At 39.8% G+C, this 22,243-nt stretch overlaps 1 protein-coding gene across 5 annotated transcripts in view; it reads right to left on the bottom strand.

Annotated features, from left to right (window-relative positions):
* Positions 1-22,243, bottom strand: part of HSD17B12 (hydroxysteroid 17-beta dehydrogenase 12) — a 179,620-nt gene that overhangs the window by 64,086 nt on the left and 93,291 nt on the right. For all 5 annotated transcript variants that reach the window (XM_060159370.1, XM_060159367.1, XM_060159366.1 and 2 more), the window contains one exon: positions 12,910-13,017. In XM_060159370.1, the coding sequence (XP_060015353.1) occupies positions 12,910-13,017 (108 nt within the window). The remainder of the gene's footprint in view (positions 1-12,909; positions 13,018-22,243) is intronic.

Here is a 22,243-nt window from a genome sequence, read left to right on the forward strand (position 1 = left end):
GCGGGTGACTTCACCCCAACAAGCCTCAGTTTCCTCATCGCCTTTATGTATAAAATAGGGATAAGAATTAAATGAGATAATATGCATAACATCTCTAACCCAATGCCTGGGACATACCAGTATGTTAATAAATGGAGGAGAAAGAGTTGTTATTGCTGTGTGGTCATTTATTCAACAAGTATTCACTGAACTCCTATTTTGCACCCAACACTACCATAGGGGCTGCAGCAAGACAACCAAGGTGTCTCTGTTTTTACTGTTCACGACCAGCACTGAAGTGGAGAGATCCTTCTAAAAGAGAGCTCTAGGCAACAGTTAACCAGAATAACTATACTGATTGAATTTATCCTAATTGTTCCTTTACCCTCTTTACTTCATTCGAGAGGATCTAATCTTACAGTCTGCAGAGTTTGGAAAGTGATGCAAAGAAAATTTCTTCTTTGCCTTATTTAACATATTGCTGTAGCTAGCACATGTTCATACTTTGACAGATGATATTTGGAACACCAAGTAAAACATTTTGCAAACTTTACAGTTTTCCTACACTTGCGAGTAGCAATTTCTAAATAAAAGAGAGTTTACAAGGCTTTAAATCTGCAGCGCTTTTACTCAGAAATTGAAAAATTAAGATCCAGTCAGAAGCAACACAACAGAACATTTCACCTCAGCTGTTTAATTATAAATTGCTACGTGACGCTCATTACAAAACCACATAAGATTTGCCATACATAAAGTTGGAAGAGAGGATGAGGAAAGAAGGATGGCAGAAGGTTGGTAGTTAAATCTCAGCGAACGGGAGGAATACGTATCAATTTCATGAATTACGGTTCTACTTACATTTCTGAAATCACAGCTAATTACCCAGTTTTAAGTTAAAGGTTTTGCTTTAATTAATACCGTTAGTGGTTTTCGAATAAAAGGAAATACATATGAATTCAAAGTCTTATTCTCACTTTGGAAATCCAATCCCATTCAATACATCTAATGGAACTATAAGACACTATACTTAGTCTGATAATGTTCCTGATCAATCTCCTAAAAATTCCATGTCCTATTCTGCTTGCCATGATTGGCTACATCAGGCTTGTGCTTCATTCAACACAAAGGAGGGCATTTATACCAGATGCCACTGTCTACTTGAAACTCCACTTGGCTTTCTCACAGCTCTCTCAAGTTTAACATAACCCAAAACGAAATCATCATTCTTCTCTACAGAACTGTCCTGGCTCACAGTCTCCTGTCTTAGAGAAACAGCAGCCAGTTGCTCAAGCTGACCTGGAGGTTGCTAATTAGCAATTGTATAACCCTGGACGATGCATTGAATCCCTGTAAGCCTGTTTTCTGTCTGTAAAATGGGTACAGAAATATTAATATCTACCTTATAGGATTGTTGGGGATTAAACGAGATTCATTAGCATGATGCGTGGCATATAAAAAATACTTAATGAAGCTTGGCAATAATAATTAAAAACAACAAACTACCATTATCCTTCTGTCAGACAAGACTTCTGATGAGGACCTCATCAGAAATTAGTCCTATTTCTATTTCCTAAACATGTCTCTAGTCAATTCACTTCTACCCATTCCCATTGCCATCATCCTAATATAAGCCATCCTCATCTTACATTTCATTGCTGAAATAACCTTACTGGTCTCCTTGTGTCCATTCTTGCCCCTTCCACTTGGGAGTCAGAATGATCTCTCTAAAATTCTAGGATGATATCAATTTACTGCTTAAAACTCTACAATGTCTACATTGTCCTTCCAATAAAGTCCAAACATATCAACCTGGTTTTCTAAAGCCTTCTGGGATATGGTGCTGCTTAACTCCAGACTCTAGCACTATCCCCTTTGCATTCATGCTCTAGATTTACATATCTTCTGTCAGTTCCTCCAACTTGCCAAACACATTCACCTCAGAGTACATACTGTTTTGTACATACTGTTTCTTCTACTGGGAAACATCTCTTCTCGCAGGGTCAATCAGCATTCAGGTCTCAACTTAAATATTACTTTCTCAGAGAAATCATCTCCAATACTCTTAGCTTCCTTCGTAACATACCCTGTCATTAAATGCAACACATTCCCAACTACTTGTTCACTGGCTGTCTTCTATGAAACCAAAAACAATATCAGTTTTGTTTACTGCTATATCTCTGGAATTATACTTCTTGAATGGGTTAGTGTATGACTGACTGATGAATCAATCAACAAATAGGAAAGAAGAAGGACCTTCAAGATGGCAGAGGAGTAAGGCATGGAGATCACCTTGCTCCCCACAGATACATCAAAAATACATCTACAGGGCTTCCCTGGTGGCACAGTGGTTGAGAGTCCGCCTACCGATGCAGGGGACATGGGATCGTGCCCCGGTCCGGGAAGATCCCACATGCCGCGGAGCGGCTGGACCCATGAGCCATGGCCACTGAGCCTGCGTGTCTGGAGCCTGTGCTCCGCAATGGGAGAGGCCACAGCAGTGAGAGGCCTGCGTACCGCAAAAAAGAAAAAAAAAATACATCTACATGTGGAACAGCTCCTACAGAACATCTACTGAATGCTGGCAGAAGACCTCAGACTCCCCAAAAGGCAAGAAACTCCCCACGTACCAGGCTGTGTGGCTGACAGGGTCTTGATGCTCCGGCTGGGTGTCAGGCCTGAGCCTTGGAGGTGGGAGAGCCGAATTCAGGACACTGGACCACCAGAGGCCTCTCCGCCCCACGTAATATCAATCGGTGAGAGCTCTCCCAGAGATCTCCATCTCAGCGCTAAGACCTAGCTCCACTCAACAACCAGCAAGCTCCACTGCTGGATACCCCATGTCAAACAACTAGCAAGACAGGAACACAACCCCACCCATTAGCAGAAAGGCTGCCTAAAATCATAATAAGGTTACAGGCACCCCAAAACACACCACCGGACATGGTCCTGCCCACCAGAAAGACAAGATCCAGCCTCATCCACCAGAACACAGGCACCAGTCCCCTCCACCAGGAAGCCTACACAACCCACTGAACCAACCTTACCCACTGGGGGCAGGCACCAAAAACAACAGGAACTACGAACCTGCAGCCTGCAAAAAGGAGACCCCAAACACAGTAAGTTAAGCAAAATGAGAAGACAGAGAAATACAGAGCAGATGAAGGAGCAAGGAAAAAACTTACCAGGCCAAACAAATGAAGATGAAGTAGGCAGTCTGCCTGAAAAACAATTCAGAGTAATGATAGTAAAGATGATCCAAAATATTGGAAATAGAATGGAGAAAATACAAGACCTAGAAGAACTAAAGAGCAAACAAACAATGATGAACACAAAATAAATGAAATTAAAAATTCTCTAGAAGGAATCAATAGCAGAATAACTGAGGCAGAAGAATGGATAAGTTACCTGGAAGATAAAATAGTGGAAATAACTACCACAGAGCAGAATAAAGAAAAAAGAATGAAAAGAATTGAGGACAGTCTCAGAGACCTCTGGGACAACATTAAACACACCAACGTTCGAACTATAAGGGTCCCAGAAGAAGAAGAGAAAAAGAAAGGGACTGAAAAATATTTGAAGAGATTATAGTCGAAAACTTCCCTAATATGGGAAAGGAAACAGTCAATCAAATCCAGGAAGCACAGAGAGCCTCATACAGGATAAATCTAAGGAAAAACACGCCAAGACACATATTAATCAAACTATCAAAAATTAAATACAAAGAAACAATATTAAAAGCAGCAAGGGAAAACAACAATAAATGTACAAGGGAATCCCCAAAAGGTTAACAGCTGATCTTGCAGCAGAGACTCTGCAAGCCAGAAGGGAGTGGAAGGACATATTTAAAGTGATGAAAGGGAAAAACGTACAACCAAGATTACTCTACACAGCAAGGATCTCATTCAGATTTGATGGAGAAAGTAAAACCTTTACAGAGAAGCAAAAGCTAAGAGAATTCAGCACCACCAAACCAGCTTTACAACAAATGCTAAAGGAACTTCTCTAGGCAGGAAACACAAGAAAAGGAAAATACCCACAAAAAACCCCCCAGAACAATTAAGAAAATGGTAATAGGAACATACATATCAATAATTACCATAAATGTAAATGGATTAAATGCTCCAACCAAAAGACACAGAGTGGCTGAATGGATACAAAAACAAGACCTATATACATGCTGTCTACAAGAGACCCACTTCAGACCTAGGGACACGTACAGACTGAAAGTGAGGGGGTGGAAAAAGATATTCCATGCAAATGGAAATCAAAAGAAAGCTGGAGTAGCAATTCTCATATCAGACAAAACAGACTTTAAAATAAAGTCTACTACAAGAGACAAAGAAGGACACTACATAGTAATCAAGGGCTCAGTCTGAGAAGAAGATATAACAATTGTAAACATTTATGCACCCAACATAGGAGCACCTCATTACATAAGGCAAATGCTAACAGCCATAAAAGGGGAAATTGACAGTAACACAATAATAGTAGGGGACTTTAACACCCCACTTTCACCAATGGACGGATCATCCAAAATGAAAATAAATAAGGAAACACAAGCTTTAAGTGACACAAACAAGATGGACTTAACTGATACTTATAGGACATTCCATCCACAAACAACAGAATACACTTTCTTCTCAAGTGCTCATGGAACATTCTCCAGGATAGATCGTATCTTCAGTCACAAATCAAGCCTTGGTAAATTTAAGAAAATTGAAATAGTATCAAGTATTTTTTCCAACCACAGCGCTATGAGACTAGATATCAATTACAGCAAAAAAAACTGTAAAAAATACAAACACATGGAGGTTAAACAATATGCTACTAAATAACCAAGAGATCACTGAAGAAATCAAAGAGGAAATCAAAAGATACCTAGAAACAAATGAAAATGAAAACATGACAACCCAAAACCTATGGGATGCAGCAAAAGAAGTTCTAACTGGCAAGTCTGTAGCAATACAATCCTACCTCTAGAAACAAGAAAAATCTCAAATAAACAATCTAACCTTACACCTAAAGCAATTAGAGAAAGAAGAACAACAAAAACCCAAAGTTAGCAGAAGGAAAAAAATCATAAAGATCAGAGCAGAAATAAATGAAAAAGAAATGAAGGAAACAATGGCAAAGATCCATAACTAAAAGCTGGTTCTTTGAGAAGATAAACAAAATTGATAAACCTTTAGCGAAACTCATCAAGAAGAAAAGGGAGAACACTCAAATCAACAGAAATAGAAGTGAAAAAGGAGAAGTAACAACTGACACTGCAGAAATACAAAGGATCATGAGAGATTACTACAAGCAACTGTATGCCAATAAAATGGACAACCTGGAAGAAATGGACAAATTCTTAGAAAAGCACAACCTTCCGAGACTGAACCAGGAAGAAATAGAAAATATAAACAGACCAATCACAAGCACTGAAATTGAAAGTGTGATTAAAAACCTTCCAACAAACAAAAGCCCAGGACCAGATGGCTTCACAGGCGAATTCTATCAAACATTTAGAGAAGAGCTAATGCCTATCCTTCTCAAACTCTTCCAAAATATAAGGAAACACAAACACAGAGGGAGGAACACTCCCAAACTCATTCTACGAGGCCACCATTACCCCGATACCAAAACCAGACAAAGATGTCACAAAAAAGAAAACTACAGGCCAATATCACTGATGAACACAGACACAAAAAAACCTCAACAAAATATTAGCAAACAGAATCTAACAACACATTAAAAGGATCATAAACCCCACTTGATCATGGTGTATCCCAGGAATGCAAGGATTCTTCAATATATGCAAATCAATCAATGTGATACACCATATTAAGAAACTGAAGGATAAAAACCATATGATCATCTCAATAGATGCAGAAAAAGCTTTCGACAAAATTCAACACCCATTTATGATAAAAACCCTCCAGAAAGCAGGCACAGAGGAAACTTACCTCAACATAATAAAGGCCATATATGACAAACCCACAGCCAACATCGTCCTCAGTGGTGAACAACTGAAACCATTTCCACTAAGATCAGGAACAAGACAAGGTTGCCCATTCTCACTGCTATTATTCAACATAGTTTTGGAAGTTTTAACCATAGCAATCAGAGAAGAAAAAGAAATAAGGGAAGAGGCCATACATTTTGTTTTCTTTCTACTCTACCAGAACTGTCTCCTTAATCAAGGGGGAAGTTTTGGGAAGTATCCTCACCCCTAGAAGGCATGAAAAATCATATTGTGGAATAACAGAGAAACTCCACCCTCTCTGCAAACTATCATCCTACCATGCTCCTGTAATCCTTTCCTACCTACATTAGAATAATAGCCTCTGTCCTTTCTTGAGCCTGAGTCATTTTATACCTGGACTACAGGTAAAAAAAAGGAAGGAGGGTATTTCCAAACACTTATCATTGGTGCTCTCTCAACTAACTTTATTTTGCCCTACTATTCTTCATCCCCTCTCAGCACCCAACTAATCGCCAACCTACCACTACAGTTTCCTCTTTAAGCCTCTCTTCTCCATTTCAAAATGATTTCTCCATGTCTTTCGTTAACTAAAATAGTTATTTCCTCAGGATGACTGATCCAGCAAGGAGACAGTAAACTGAATGTACTAATCCCAATAAGATGTAAATGAAGATGTCATTGCCCTTTCAGAGATATTTACATTTCAAAAGAAGGCAATTTAAAACTAATTTCTAATTAGTAAAATTTCTGAAATGGAATTCCTGAAAAATTCCTGAAATGGGCAAGAAGATAATCTGTAGCGTTATATATTTTTAAACCCTCTGAAGAAGCAAGACTCTTCTACTTGTAACTTCCTTCATCAATTGGGACTGGAAAGCCACATAACTTCCCAGTGCGCTCAAGATTTCTTCCTTCCCAGGGTTCCTAGAAAAGTTTTCCTCAACCCAGTTCCTGTAGGCTTGTGGCTCCCTCTCCTAGGCATCTACTTCCTCTTTCTTTGACACTGAACTATAAGGAAGCCATCTCTGGATCCCAACCAAATTAATTACCTGGGAGTTTGCCATTTTGAAGATCACTGGTCCTTTTCCCCAAGTAGCTAAAAATACTCTTGGGTCTTTTGTTTAAAAGCTTTGAAAATTAAGTATAAACAGTTATAGAGTTGGCTGATCTTAACTATTAATCTCTGCTCAAACTATCTTTTAAGATACTTATTCCCAACACTCAACTATTCTCCATCTCAGAACATTCAGGGAAATACTAGGTTGTAGGGGAGAAAAACAGAACACAAATGCTTCCCAAGTATTTCCCATAATCCATAAGGTTGCTTAGGCAAGGATAATCAAGAGGTATTTTTGCATTCAGCTTAGAAGGGAAGGATACCAATTTAAAAATAACCCACCAAATACATTAATAGAACAATTATTCATTTATGAAGGGCATAGGAAGAAAAGAGAATAAAAAGGTCTATTCCAGATTTTGCAATCAATGACTCTTTGCAACCAACTGACTTTTATTATCTATACATATTGTTGTTATTTAAATGATGCTTCCTAATAAAATTATGGGCACTGTGTAGAGACAGGAAAAAGTTGATGGGTAATAAATAGGCCTAAGAAACTAAGCCATCACAGGTTGTCACCCTGTACCAACTGATTCTCTTGACTCTACAAGTTACATAAATAATGATAGTATGGGCTTCCCTGGTGGCACAGTGGTTAAGAATCCGCCTGCCAATGCAGGCGACTCAGGTTCAAGCCCTTGTCCGGAAAGATGCCACATGCCGCGGAGCAACTATGCCCGTGCGCCACAACTACTAAGCCTGCGCTCTAGAGCCCGCGAGCCACAACTACTGAAGCCCACGTGCCTAGAGCCTGTGCTCTGCAACAAGAGAAGCCACCCAATGAGAAGCCCGCGCACCGCAACGAAGAGTAGCTCCCGCTCACCGCAACTAGAGAAAAGGCCACGCACAGCAACAAAGACCCAAGGCAGCCAAAAAATAAATAAATAAGTTTAAAAAATAATAATAATGATAGTATGGGTGGAGAGGACCTTCACAGCATTTGGCATAGGGAAATTCTTGGTCTAGTATGAATTAAAAGCTTGAATAAAGCTATGGTTGATTTTTTTTTTTAATGAATCACAAAACAAGTAACTATCTTTTTCCAGGAGGACCTTTCTATTTTTACCTCTAGAATAAAGAATGCCACTTTTTAAAAGTTAAAAAAATCATAGTGAAATTTGAAAAAAGTATTCTCTGTGGCATATTTCTAAATGCAAGGCTACTCCCCTGGCCTTGGTAACTTACGCCTCCTGCGATGTATTGTATGAAGTCCTCCAAACCAATCTGGAACACACATGAGAGTCTCTCTTGAGGAATCAAGTGAGCATTATAGCAGTCATATTTTGTTAACTAATTGTTTGCTTATTGAAAGCAGCACTGATGTCATTTTCTCTAAATAGCTGAAGTATTTTAAGTTTTCTCAAATCTGTGTTTCTTGGCCTTTGCCTGAGAGAAGACAGCAGATGCTTACTTATTTTACACACCAGAGTTAAGAATTCATTGTCTCAACCTTACGCATTTATAGTCTTATCAAGTGATGGTGACCTTTCAGCACAAATTCACACAATTCATGGCCATTTTCTTTCTGCTTATCTTATTGAAAACAATGTTTCTTTCAGAACCAATAGCTTTGGCATTTTCCTTTGTAATTCTGAAAATATTAATTTTCTTTATTAAGCACTGACTATACTTTAGTGGTTAGTGCTATTCAAACAAATGGAATGTACCTTGGTGATTTTTATTTCTTTTTATCATTACTGGTTTCATTAATACTCGGTAGACAAAATTCTTTCCTATGACTTAATATGGATTGCTAAATCTTACTAGAAATCAATGTACATGTTTGTTATTTTAGGGAATGTTATAAAGGTGAGACTGACATTAAGCAGAGTTCTGAGGAAGGAGAATAAATAAGATTATTTATTAGATAGATGGGGAGGAAAAAGGGAAGAAAGAAAGTGAAGGGGCTATAGGCCCAGGTAATCATAAAAAAAAAAAAAGAAAACATCGGGGCTTCCCTGGTGGTGCAGTGGTTGAGAGTCCACCTGCCGATGCAGGGGACATGGGTTCGTGCTCCAGTCGGGGAGGATCCTACATGCCACGGAGCGGCTAGGCCAGTGAGCCATGGCCGCTGAGTCTGCGCGTCCGGAGCCTGTGCTCCACAACGGGAGATGCCACAACAGTGAGAGGCCCGCGTACCGCAAAAAACAAAACAAAACAAAACAAAACAAAAAAAGAAAACATCAACACCAGACGCCTCCCACAAGTTCTAGAGGGTTATACCCATACTAGAGAAAGAAATGTAAGATTTGAGTTGAAATATGACCTAGCAATAAGATAAAATTTAGCTCATAAAGGTGTTTTAATAGTTTCCTCAAGAATCTTGACAAATTAAAATTACAATGCAATATATCTGCTAATAAATGTCAATATAATTATACAAAGCTTATGATTAAGGAGACAGTTCTGGTAGAGTAGAAAGAAAACAAAATGTATAGCCAATTAATAGTATAATGTATGTGAAAGTGCTGCTAACTTTAAAGGAGTATGTAAACATTAGCTATAATTATTTTTATTATTGATCTGTAACCAACCTAGAAATCAAAAATTAAGTTGTCTGTGTATGTGTGTGTGTGTCTCCATAAGTATTCAATCAGAAGTATTTAATTACAATATAACTTCAAAGCAGGGTTTCTCAACCTCAGCACTGTTGAGATTTTAGACTGATCATTCTTTGCTGGGGGAGTCTGTCCTGTGCACTGAGGGATGTTTAGCAGCATCCCCGCCCTGTACCCACCAGGGGCCAGTAGAACTTCCTCCTCCTCCCCCCTCAATTAGCGACAAACAGAAATGTCTCTGGACATTGCCAGACGCTGCAAAATTGCCCCTGGTTGAAAGCTATGTTAAAGCACAAGAAAAACCTAGAAATTATATTTATGGCTCTCCCGCACAAACTGAGGATGAGAGACAGCCAAGATGAACTAGAGCTAGATATCCATCACTAGGCACATGTGGCTACTGAACACTTAAAAGGTAGCTAGTCCGAACTGAGATGTTATAAATGTAAAATACACCCTAGACTTGAGGATTTGGTATGAGAAAAAGAATACAAAATGTTTCAAAAAACTTTATGTGGATTACATGTTAGTGACAATATTTTGGATATAGTGGGTTAAAATAAAATACATTATAAAAATTAGTTCATTTGTTCCTTTTTGCTTTTTAAAAATGTGGCTACTAGAAATGTTCAAATTAAATGTGTGGTTTGCATTATATTTCCAGTGGACAGTGCTGAACTTGTGCAAAAAATTATCCCTCCTTCACACTATACGTTCCAGGCAGCCTTTGATAACAGAGAGCTCTGTCCCCAGTTTTCTCTTTACCTTCTCTCCATTCTCCTTGGATTAGCTCCAGTTTCCTTTCTTCAGTGAGATTACTACTCAGAGATGACTTACCTCCAAACTCTATCTCTAGTTAGGAGCTCTACCAAAACCTAGATCCATATGTCCACTATCGACTTAACAACCCCACTTGGACATCCTAGAGGAACCCCAAACTTAAATGATCCTCATTCCCAAAAAGGCTCCTCCTCCAGGATTCCGCATTTTATTGGATGGCACTATTGACACAGATGTTCAAGCCAGAAACCTGAAGGTCATCATGAGTTCTCTTGCAATCTCTCACAAGTAGATTCCTGCTTCCTCTACTCCCTCAGTATTTCTGGAATCGTCCTTTTTCCTAACACTGGCTAGGCCAAGTCACCATTATTTCTCCCCATATCAACTCCATCATCCCTTTTACCCTCTTATTACACCCTGCCCTCCCCATCTCAACACTTAGCCCACAAGTAACTATTTTTGATTAGGGCTGTCTTTCCCTTTAGAACATTATACTACATAAAGCCAGGCGCTTTCCTGTTCATTGTTGTATCTCCAGTTCATTGACTGACGAATGAATGAATGAATGAATGAATAAAGAGGGGTGTAAACTGCCGACTCACAGGTTGCAATTTACTAAGGGGCTGGACTACAAAAGCAGTGGTGCCATTAGCATATGTGGCCCAGGAAAATATCAACCCTTAGGTCTAAATATCAATGTACCCTCATCCTTAACAGATCTATCTATTGTGCATAAAATCACACTGCAGACTTTCTATATACTGGGTCAGGAAAGAACAGCTGAAGAGTGCCTTTTATAACCCTCCAGCCCAGCAGCAAACCTGATGCCTGACATCTTCCATTTTCAATGGCATAGTCTCAGAGTAGCTATAGTTTCAAAGTTACCCAGTGAAAAGCAGCTGAAATTTATACAAAGCTAAGAACAACTGTGATTAACTGAACCACTCCTGAAACAAAGTTATTCTCCAAGAACACAAGTTCAGAATAAGTCTCCTCTCATTAGGGATCCTTGATCCCCCTCCTTGCCTAAGCCAGCCTTCACTCTCCAGTCCACGACTAGTTTGAAAGGGGTTTGGATGGACTATGGCGGTGTCTATCCTAACTAGGAAGTTACAGCTACTACTGACTTGGAATTTTTTAAAAGTTGAGAATTTTATAGATGTTAGCTGTGCTTTAGGTTAAGCTAAAGGAAGAAGAGCTTGTGAAAGACTCCGAGTAATGTATGTATTAGAGAAGAACAAGGCAAAAATTAGACCTGTGTGTTCATTCATCTTTTGCTACTGGCTCTCCTGTAAGTATGGGAATAGCTGTGAGGGTAGGCGGGGTGTGGTGATGTATGACATGGACCAGGCAGGAGCTGAAAAGATAACACATCAAAGCCAGGGTTAACCCCAGGTCCAATGGCACTATGTAGGGCTAACTTTTTTTAAATTGCCTTTTCAAGAAATTATATGAGACCATTCTTTTATAGTATGAGGAAGACGGGTGGGGTCGTGACTAAAGAAAGGTTAAGAAACATTTTTTTAAAAGTACTTTCTCTTCCTTGTTCCTCCTTTTATAGTCCAATAAAGAAAACAATGGCAATTACCAGGTTCCCACCAATTTAGGCAGTGGGATAAAGAGATTTAGTGAAGAAGTGACATTTTTCTGAACTAGATGCCCTTTTTCTTTCTAGAAATGAGTCAGAGAATGCTGGGTGACTTTCTGAAGCCTGTTTTTTTTTTCTTTTCCTCAAAATCTGGTGAATCTTTTCCATAACAAGGACCAATACTTCCACATCTCAGCAGAAGCATCGGTTTTTGGCAATAAGGTAGCTGAGGTGTAGCACAAGGAAGTAGAAGACTCAGAAAAAACAAACAGTGGCTAAATCCCATGCGCAGTACTCAGTCTCTACGGCAGCTTAGGCAAGTCACTCATCTCTCTGAGCCACGTCTTCTCAACTGGGGTGATACATCTCCCCCCAAGGGAACAAAAATTGATTCTGGGGTATGGTGTGAGCTCTTATCCTTTTTATGTATAAAGAACAGATATACATACAGCACATAAACAAGATACCCAGTGGATCTGTGGTATTAAAGTCTCATGGGAGGGTAGACTAGGGGAAAATAATGTCTAAAAAGGCTCCTTGTTGGGGAGGGGGTAATACTGAACAAAAGGCTGAGACCCCTCTAAGCCTTTATTTCCTCAGCTGTAAAAATGGGTCAGCATTACCCACCACAAAGGATTATTATGATATAGCTATATCTAAGTATATACAGAGAGAATGAGAGACTGGAAATAAAGCAGGCAGGGAAAACAACCTAAACTGTAGAATCATCATTAAAACACAACCCAAAACATAAAGATTCAAGTGTATATAGATCCATATCATCTAATGATCACTTGTATTAACAAGACAATTTTCTTCTCACTAGTCATTTCACCAATTGAACACCTAACATCCAAAAAGAAAGTCCTAGTCAATAAATGCAAGAAGAATCTGTAAACATGAAAAAGATACAAACCTAAAACACCAATTTCAAGACCTGCCAAGCTTGTTTTAATTTTATCATAAATATCTTCTGATGCAAAGTCAACAGCAATGGTCTTTGTTTCCACTTTGAATTTTTCTCCTAGGGAAAAAAACACAAATGGAGAGAGGAAAAATTAATATATGATTTAATTAATTAATTAAATTAAGATTTAAGCATTTGATGACATTACCCTTTCAAACACTTTTCTCCCCCAAGTTTTATATGAAATTTAGACCAGGATAATTTTAAGTGATCATGAGAGCACCTAAGATATGATATAGAGTCAACACAGTAGTTCTGCAATAAAAATTCCGATGTTATCACAGAGCTGGCTGAATGTTCCTTAATCGGTTCTCCTATAAACCAATAATGATGACTTTTTAGACCCTTAGGTACAAATAAAAAAACATGATGCATATCATAATATTATATACTCTTTAAATATCACTGGTTTGTGATTTTAATTGCAAACTGATACTTCATAATTTCAGGAAAAAGTCTTAAGTGTGATCTATTAAAACAAAAAATCCACCTTATTAAAGTGGAAATAAAATGAATGATCTGGGCTTCCCTGGTGGCGCAGTGGTTGAGAGTCCGCTTGCCGATGCAGGGGACACGGGTTCGTGCCCCGGTCCGGGAAGATCCCACATGCCGCGGAGTGGCTGGGCCCGTGAGCCATGGCCGCTAAGCCTGCGCGTCCGGAGCCTGTGCTCCACAACAGGAGAGGCCCGCGTACAGCAAAAAAAAAAAAAAAAGAATATGATCATATTGGAATTCAGGAGCTTGGTTAATAATGAATAATCACTACATTTAAAAAGCCACACAAAATGCATAGTAATGGAGCTACAAAGTGATACCAGAAAGACCTGTGTTCTACTTTGCACAGGACTGTTAAGGTCCAAACAGAGCTAAGGGAAATAACAGATTCAGAAAAGAGACCCTGGAGAAACAAAACTCATCTGAGGGAACACGTCATGTTGATTTCTGCCTTCACTAGTGAGCCGCTTTGAGAAGATGGCATGGACTGCGAGGTCACCCAGACTTGGGTACCAATTTGACTTCCACACTTATTTGCTAAATGACTTTGAGCAAGTCACATGCCCTCTATGGGCCTCAGCATCCTCTTGTGAAAATGAAGGTAATAATGACCATTAGTGCTATCAAAGGTACCAAAGTATTACCTTTAGTACTAACAATACTACCATGTATTGGCACACATGAGGCACTCCATAAAGTCTCCAAGAATGCTTATTCTTTGGAGCTTGATGAGAATTCAAATGAATTAATTTAAAAATCCTGCTTCCAAAAATAAAATTTTCTTCCTTCGAAGTCAATGCCAGTTTATCACAGAATATACAGCTGTAATCCACATAGGAGGTTTCTGTTCTTGATCTGAAAGGATTTATGTCTAAAACTAAAGAGCTGGTTCACAAGAGCTTCTCTAGACTCAATGAAAAGTATCCATCCTAGATAGGAATCTATGAATAAACAAGAGAGGATATAACTGACCTGGAAAATACCTTATCTGGTGTTAAAGGTATACCTACTATTCGAATATAAATGAGTTATTACGTGTTCATGTAATGGACAGCCAGATACAGGGCTGTCATTTCCCAGTAGCTGGTCTGACATGTCTTAGCATAAATGGTTCACAGAATTTACCACAAGTAAGTAAAGAACTCTGCCTTTATTAGAGCCACCAATTCACAAGAAAAAAGACCAAAATCAAAAGGCTGAAGGATACCTTTTATTGAATGTAAAACTTTATTCTGGAAGTAAAATAAGATAAAATTTATCTATTTATTTGAGGAAAGCAACAACTGTTTCCACACTAGCACTATATACTGACATTTAGGAAAATTTCTCTCTAGTAATAAAAGCTACCTCACAACCCCTGAATCAAATTTACTTTTAGATCTCACAGGATTTGGTGAGTGTACTTATATGGTACAGTCTTACATAGATACGCTGCTTAAAAAAAAAAAAAATTCAGAGACCCTTTTGGAAAGAATATTACTTAATAAGAACCCTCCAGTAAGCTCTTTCTTATGTCTTCACACTAGGATAAGCAAAATGGTTTCTGACACAAGTTTTTCAAGATAAATAAAAATCTGAACTTATACCTGAATTACTCTGAACCATGTTCTAGTCCAGTTAACGTTGTTTACTTTCTCTTAACTTTTCTTCACTGCCTCTATTGTGGGCTTTTCTTTCTTTCTTTCTTTCTTTAACATAGGTCAGCTCCTGTCACCCTCCTTGCAATCCTCCAAAGCGTTCCATCTCTTTTACAGTAAGAACCAAAGTCTTCAGCATCAGCCTGATACTGAACTAATCTCCACCCACTTACTCTCCAGTTGCTCCCCAGCCTTGGTCACAGGGGTCCTAGCAGTTCTTTAGACACAGGATGTTCCCCAAATACACTCAAGGCTTTTGAACTTACTGTGCCCTCTGTCTGGAATGCTTTTCCACATCCCCTGTCTCTGTTGGGTCTTTAAGTAAATGTTACCTTCTCAGAGAAGCCTTCATTGACCACCCTGTAAAAAATGCAGAGCTTCCCTGGTGGCACAGTGGTTGAGAGTCCGCCTGCCAGTGCAGGGGACACGGGTTCGAACCCTGGGCCGGGAGGATCCCACATGCCACAGAGCAGCTAAGCCCATGCACCACAACTACTGAGCCTGCGCTCTAGAGCCCGTGAGCCACAACCACTGAAGCAAGCGCCTGGAACCCGTGCTCCTCAACGGGAGAGGCCACTGCAGTGAGAGGCCTGCGCTCCGCAGCAAGGAGTGGCCCCCACTCGCCACAACTGGGGAGAGCCAGCATGCAGCAACAAAGACCCAAATCAGCCAAAAATAACTAAAAAAAATAAAAATAAAAAATGCAGCCATTCCTCCCCAGCACTCCTTGTCCCCCTTCCCTGCTTTACTTCACTCCATTGTGCTTACCCATCTCTAATGTACTATATACTTTAAGAACGCATGTGTTTGCTGTCATCTGCTCCCACCAGAATTAAGCTTGTGAGGACAAGGTCTGGGATCTGCTTTGTTCAGTTGCTCAGCATCACAAAGGCTCCAGGGTCCTTCCACGCTTTTCTCCTATTCCCCTAGGCTGGCTCTTCTCTTGGCTTCAAGAGAGCCACTGCCATTCCAAGCATCCATGCAGGCAATGTTCAGAGGCAGAAATGGGGCATCCCTGTTGTATGTCCCTTTTATAGTGAGGAAAACTTCCTCAGAAGAATCCAGCAGACTTCCCTCACATTTCTTTTCCCAAGATTATGGGATATGTCTTAAAAAACTCAAAAAAGAGCTAACATATGATCCTGCAACCCCACTCCTGGGCATATATCTGGAGAAAAACATGGTCTGAAAGGATACATGCAACCCAATGTTCATTGCTGCACTACTTACAACAGCCAAGAGAAAGAAGCAACCTAAGTGTCCATCGACAGAGGAATGGATAAAGAAGATGTGGTACACATATACAATGGAATACTACTCAGCCATTAAAAAAAGAATGAAATAATGCCATTTGCAGCAACATGGATGGACCTAGAGACTGTCATACTGAGTGAAGTGAGTCAGACAGAAAAAGAGAAATATCCTATGATATCGCTTATATGCAGAATCTTAAAAGAAATGATACAAATGAACTTATTTACAAAACAGACTCACAGACTTAGAGAATGAACTTATGGTGACGGGGGGCGGGGGGGAGAGGATGGGGGGAAGGGAGAGTTGGGGAGTTTGGGATTGACATGTTACACACTGCTATATTTAAAATGGACAACCAACAAGGACCTACTGTGTAGCACAGGAAACTCTGCTCAATATTATATAACAACCTAAATGGGAAAAGAATTTGAAAAAGAATAGATACATGTATTTGTATAACTGAATCAACTTTTGCTGTACACCTGAAACTATCACATTGTTAATCAACTATATGCCAATTTAAAAAAATTTTTTTAAAGATTATGGGATATGCATGCTCTTGACCAGGCCCATGTACTGGCTTTGAGGATTCCGTGAACTGTCCCTACCACTACCACCAAGTTGTGTGAATCAAAAATAGTAGCACATATATAAGAATAGGACAGGAAATTCCTCTCTTTGGCCAAGACGATTAGAAAAGAAGTATGAAGGATGTTCTAAAAAGCTGAGGTGGAGATAGCTGGCTTCCTTAGGAGCTAGGAAATAAATCTAGGCATCTTCCCCCTTCCCATAGTCTATCAGCTCTCATCTGACCCTGCCAACAGAAACCAACACAGACAAACAAGAATCCTCAATTTTAAACATCAGTACTGGGCTTCCCTGGTGGCGCAGTGGTTGGGAGTCCACCTGCTGATGCAGGGGACACGGGTTCGTGCCCCGGTCCGGGAAGATCCGACATGACGCGGAGCGGCTGGGCCCGTGAGCCATGGCCGCTGAACCTGTGCGTCCGGAGCCTGTGCTCCGCAATGGGAGAGACCACAACAGTGAGAGGCCCGCGTACCGCAAAAAAACAAACAAACAAAAAAACCATCAGTACAAGGATGTAATAAGCACCTGGAAGAGAAGTGGGGACCACATACACATAAAACAACCTTCATTTCCACCTTCGCCACCTCCCCTACCCAAGGTTCTTCATAAGACTACCAGTCCACAACTCAGCAACAGCCCACCACTGGGGAAGAGTAAGAACTTCATCAAAGCCTTTGGAGACATACTTCTGAGTACTCTGATCCTTGCCCACCACAGAGGCCCATGACATGACAGCCTCTGTCAAGTCTTTCCTCCAGGGTAGGAGCTGTGATAAGTTAAAATAAATACCCTACAAGTGTGTGGAATAAAGATATACAAACAAGTGAATCTGAAGGTTGCAATGGAAAAAGATGAGCCACTCAACTGCCCCTTCAAGGAAATTCTGGTTACCCCAGCTGCTGGGGTATCATCAGCAGACAGCTTTCAGGTGTCAGCCCCTTGGTGGGGGGTGGGGGGAGGCAGGGGGAGGGGGTTGCCTCAGCTTCAGAGAGTTGCCTGAACCAAGATCATGCCTTTCTCATGACATCCACATCCAATGAGTGATTGAGGTGAGAGTATAAAGCCACTGGACAGCTTTTACTGCCCACATTCTGATTCCAAAAGTATAGTCTGTTTACGATCTTATTTTTCTGTTCTTTCATAATGCCCTAGTTTTAATTATTCTAACTTTAAGTTTTAATATGTCTAGTAGTGCAGAGCTCCTTTACTACTACTCTTTTTCAAAAGTTTATTGGTTTTCCTTACTTGTTTAGTCTCCGTTTTTATTGGGTTGCATTCAACATTTCAATTAAATTTATGAAGAATGACAATGTGGTGTTCCCTCTAGGCTCTCCATTTATTCAATGTCTCACAGTAAAATCTAGCGTTCTGAATTCTTAAAGAAATTAAAGAACTAAAGAATCCCATTATTAGAATACTACATACCATATGCAAAGATACTCCATACTACTGACTTAAACCCTTTGATATTTGAAATTGGATAGGCTAGCATCCTAGCTACTAGTTGTAGCCAAATATAATCATGCCCTCCTTCGCTTTTATCCAGATTGAAATGATTCCGATATGGTCTTGGCCCTCTATCTCTCAGCCTAGTGGCTAAAACGGAAAACTAAGAAGCAAAATCCTCTGATGATTGATATGAGCTGTTCAAGGCAGTCAACTCACTAGAAATGGGGGCAGAAAATCAGCTCTGGCTTAAAAAGTGGGGAATGAAGCTAAGAAATAGCTGGGCTGATACCATTCATCCCTTTTTATCTACTATTCCACTGAAAACCACATGACCACAATGGTAGAATATTAGAAAGCAAATATTATTCATAAATATAGAGCTATAACAATGAATGTCCCAACTGCCTTGAGTCAGTCCATCACTTCTAAGAATGGGTGCCCCACTCCTACACTCACATGGCTGATTTTTACTCAGAGGATCCTGAATTAGTTCAAGTCTGGAATTGACAGAGAAGGAACTTCTCTGTCAAAAGTAGTTTCAAGATGCAGCTAAAACACCTCTCAATATTAAAACTATCACGTGGGACTTCCCTGGTGGTGGAGTGGTTAAGAAACCGCCTGCCAATGCAGAGGACACGCGTTTGATCCCTGATCCGGGAAGATCCCACATGCCACAGGGCTACTAAGCCCACGTACCACAACTACTGAGCCTGTGCTCTGGAGCCCACGAGGCACAACTACTGAACCCGCATGTCACAACTACTGAAGCCTGCATGTCTAGAGCACGTGCTCCACAACAAAAGAAGCCACCGCAATGAGAAGCGCGCACACCGCAATGAAGAGTAGCTCCCACTTGCTGTAACTAGAGAAAGTCCGCGTACAGCAACAAAGACCCAATGCAGCCAAAAATAAGTAAATAAAATAAATTTAAAGAAAAAAAATAAAATAAAAATAACACGTTTTTATGTTCAAACCTAGAAAGGTCATGAACATATTCATAATAACCTTATGTTTAACGTACTTCTAGGTCTGGCCATCACTATTTTCATTTTGTTCAACAAATTGACATCTCTCCACTTTCCCTGAAGACTAGGATAATATATTGGTGGTTTATATTGATACAAATACCAGAAAAAAAAAATCGACATCTCTCAAATGTAACAGTTTTGCTCTAAGCATAATCTTATAGGTCTTAGAAAGACTTTCCTCATCTTTTCCCCTGGGTGTCTGGGGATATTAGGTCTGAGAATGCTAGAAAAGAGGTGTAATCTATATAAACTCATGTACTATTTATAATTTTTCTATTAATAACAACCAAAAATAATATATTGATTCTCCTTTCTTGACACATCTGCTCCAAATAAACAATCTGTCTTTCCCAAGTTTCAGTTTCCCCCTATTCATTAAAAAATTCCTATTACATTTATCCTTCCTCATCTTTTTCATATTATAAATTTCATCATTTAAGATTCGAGTTGTGTCACCACCTCTGTGGACTGAATTTTCATGATTCCCATTGCCTCCAACGTAAAGCTACTTACTTCCTCTCGACTGTGCTCCTAGAGACCTTCTATATAACACTATTAACACTTCCCATAATACATTATGCAGAGAGTCTCTACTTCCTAACAAACACAATCAATTTGTTATCTTTGTATTCCCAGCACCTAGCACAATGCCTGGCATATAGCAGAGGTCACTCAAATGTTTGTTGATTGAATAAATGCATCTAGGCCAATACAGCTGATAATATTAAAATCATCTCACTACTTCTTGAACTCCTCTCTATAGAAATAAAACTACATGCCAGTAAGAGATGTCTGTGTGAGACATAATAACATAAGGTACTTAACATTAGGCTTTTTAAAGCATTAAGATAAATTGGGAAACAACTCAGTTCTTCCATCTCTCCTGCCTGGGTTAGACTACCATCCACATGGAAGTAGAAACACTTTAGAGTAATTAGAAACCTTAGAAAACCATCCAGTCTCATGAATAAAGTACTGCAGGAGCTTAGCTCAGGGGCACGGAGATGAACGTGGAAGACACTTTAGTCATGGGACCACTCTCCCTCTCCCCAGCCCTGAAAAAGATAATCAGGGGGAGAGGAGAGACTCTTGGGAAAATGGTACTATATTCAATGCCTACCAATTTTAGCTTCTTAAATCTAAATTCATTAAATTCAATTTGTAACTATAAAAATGTACTGCATGTTTTGAAAACCCCCTCCATTTTCACATGTTTTACAATATTTAGAGCTGTAAAAAGTGAGTCTTTTGTACTTTTTCTAAGTTTTAGGAGAAAACAAAGAACAAGTCCCCTAAACATATCCTTTCCACTTAACTTCACTCCTTTTCCTGTTTTCTTTTTTACCCCCAAACCTCACCATCTCCCTTCACCCCTGCCCCTTGGGATTAGACATCTCCCCACAGAGAAAACCTCCCTTATGTAGCTCTGGAGAAAAGGTGCTTATGCCCTAGATGGGAAAAATTCATCTGACTCCATTTTTTTTTAAAGGCCCACTTAATTATAATTATCAGAGATGCTACACAAATCATGGTCCATTTCTTTTTTACATTGCCCTTGAAAATATATTCATGACAATTTTAATCTCAGATGAAGAGACTCACTTTCAGTCAAATCAAAAAATCTGTCATAGCATCATCAGGGATTCCATCCCAAACCAAGTATTTATTTCTTTATTTTAAGCCAAGGTTATTATATATTTTATTCATTACAGCCTATTTAACTAGAACAGCCATCTGTACTAAATAAAAACCTTAAACCATGTGAATTTGTTTTACTGATAGGGCATGAATAGGTCCCATTCTTTTTAAGCCCTGAGTTCTACATTTGGTTCAGGTACTGTAGACCCCTGGACAAGGCACCTTTGAAGAAATTTTCAAATAAAGATGTTTATTTTCTACACTTGGAGGGAAAAAAAAGGCCTGCCAATGGAAAAATCTGAATTTTATTTTTTGAGGTGAGAAAAATATAAAAATTATTTCTAACATTATTATGCTTAAGATTCCAAGATGATACTGCTAATACTATGGAAGCAGAGTATTATGGGCTGAATATTTGTGTCCCCTCCCCCAATTCATATGTTGAAGGCCTAACCCCCAATATGATGGTGTTTGGAGGTGGGGCCTACGGGAAGTAATTAGGTTTAGCTGAGGTCATGAGGGTGGGGCCCTCATGATGGGATTCGTGACCTTGTATGAAAATGAAGAGAGAGAGAGCTCTTTCTCTCTACACAACACACCTAGGAAAGGCCAAGGAGACACAGGGAGAAGACAAGCCAGGAAACAGGCTCTCACCAGGAACTGAATCTGCCAGGACCTTGATCTTGGACTTCCCAACCTCCAGAACTGTGAGAAACAAAGGTCTGCTGTTTAAGAGACCCAGACTATTGGGGCTTCCCTGGTGGCCCAGTGGTTAAGAATCCACTTGCCAATGGAGGGGACACGGGTTCAAGCCCTGGTCGGGAAAGATCCCACATGCCACGGAGCCACTAAGCCCGTGCACCACAACTACTGAGCCTACACTCTAGAGCCCATCAGCCACAACTACTGAAGCCTGAGCGCCTAGAGCCTGTGCTCTGCAACAAGAGAAGCCACCACAATGAGAAGCCCACACACAACGAAGAGTAGCCCCCGCTCACCGCAACTAGAGAAAGCCTGAACACAGCAACAAAGACCCAACACAGCCAAAAATAAAAATAAATAAATTGAAAAATAAAAAGAGAGAGAGAGAGAGAGACCCAGACTATGATATTTTATTATGGCATCCTGAGCTGACCAAGACATAGAATTTGTTCAAAACAGCATGGGGATGCAGTCAGAAGCTCTGCACTTGAA

The sequence above is a fragment of the Lagenorhynchus albirostris genome, chromosome 9 (assembly GCF_949774975.1).
Source record: "Lagenorhynchus albirostris chromosome 9, mLagAlb1.1, whole genome shotgun sequence".
In the NCBI taxonomy this organism is placed as follows: domain Eukaryota; kingdom Metazoa; phylum Chordata; class Mammalia; order Artiodactyla; family Delphinidae; genus Lagenorhynchus; species Lagenorhynchus albirostris.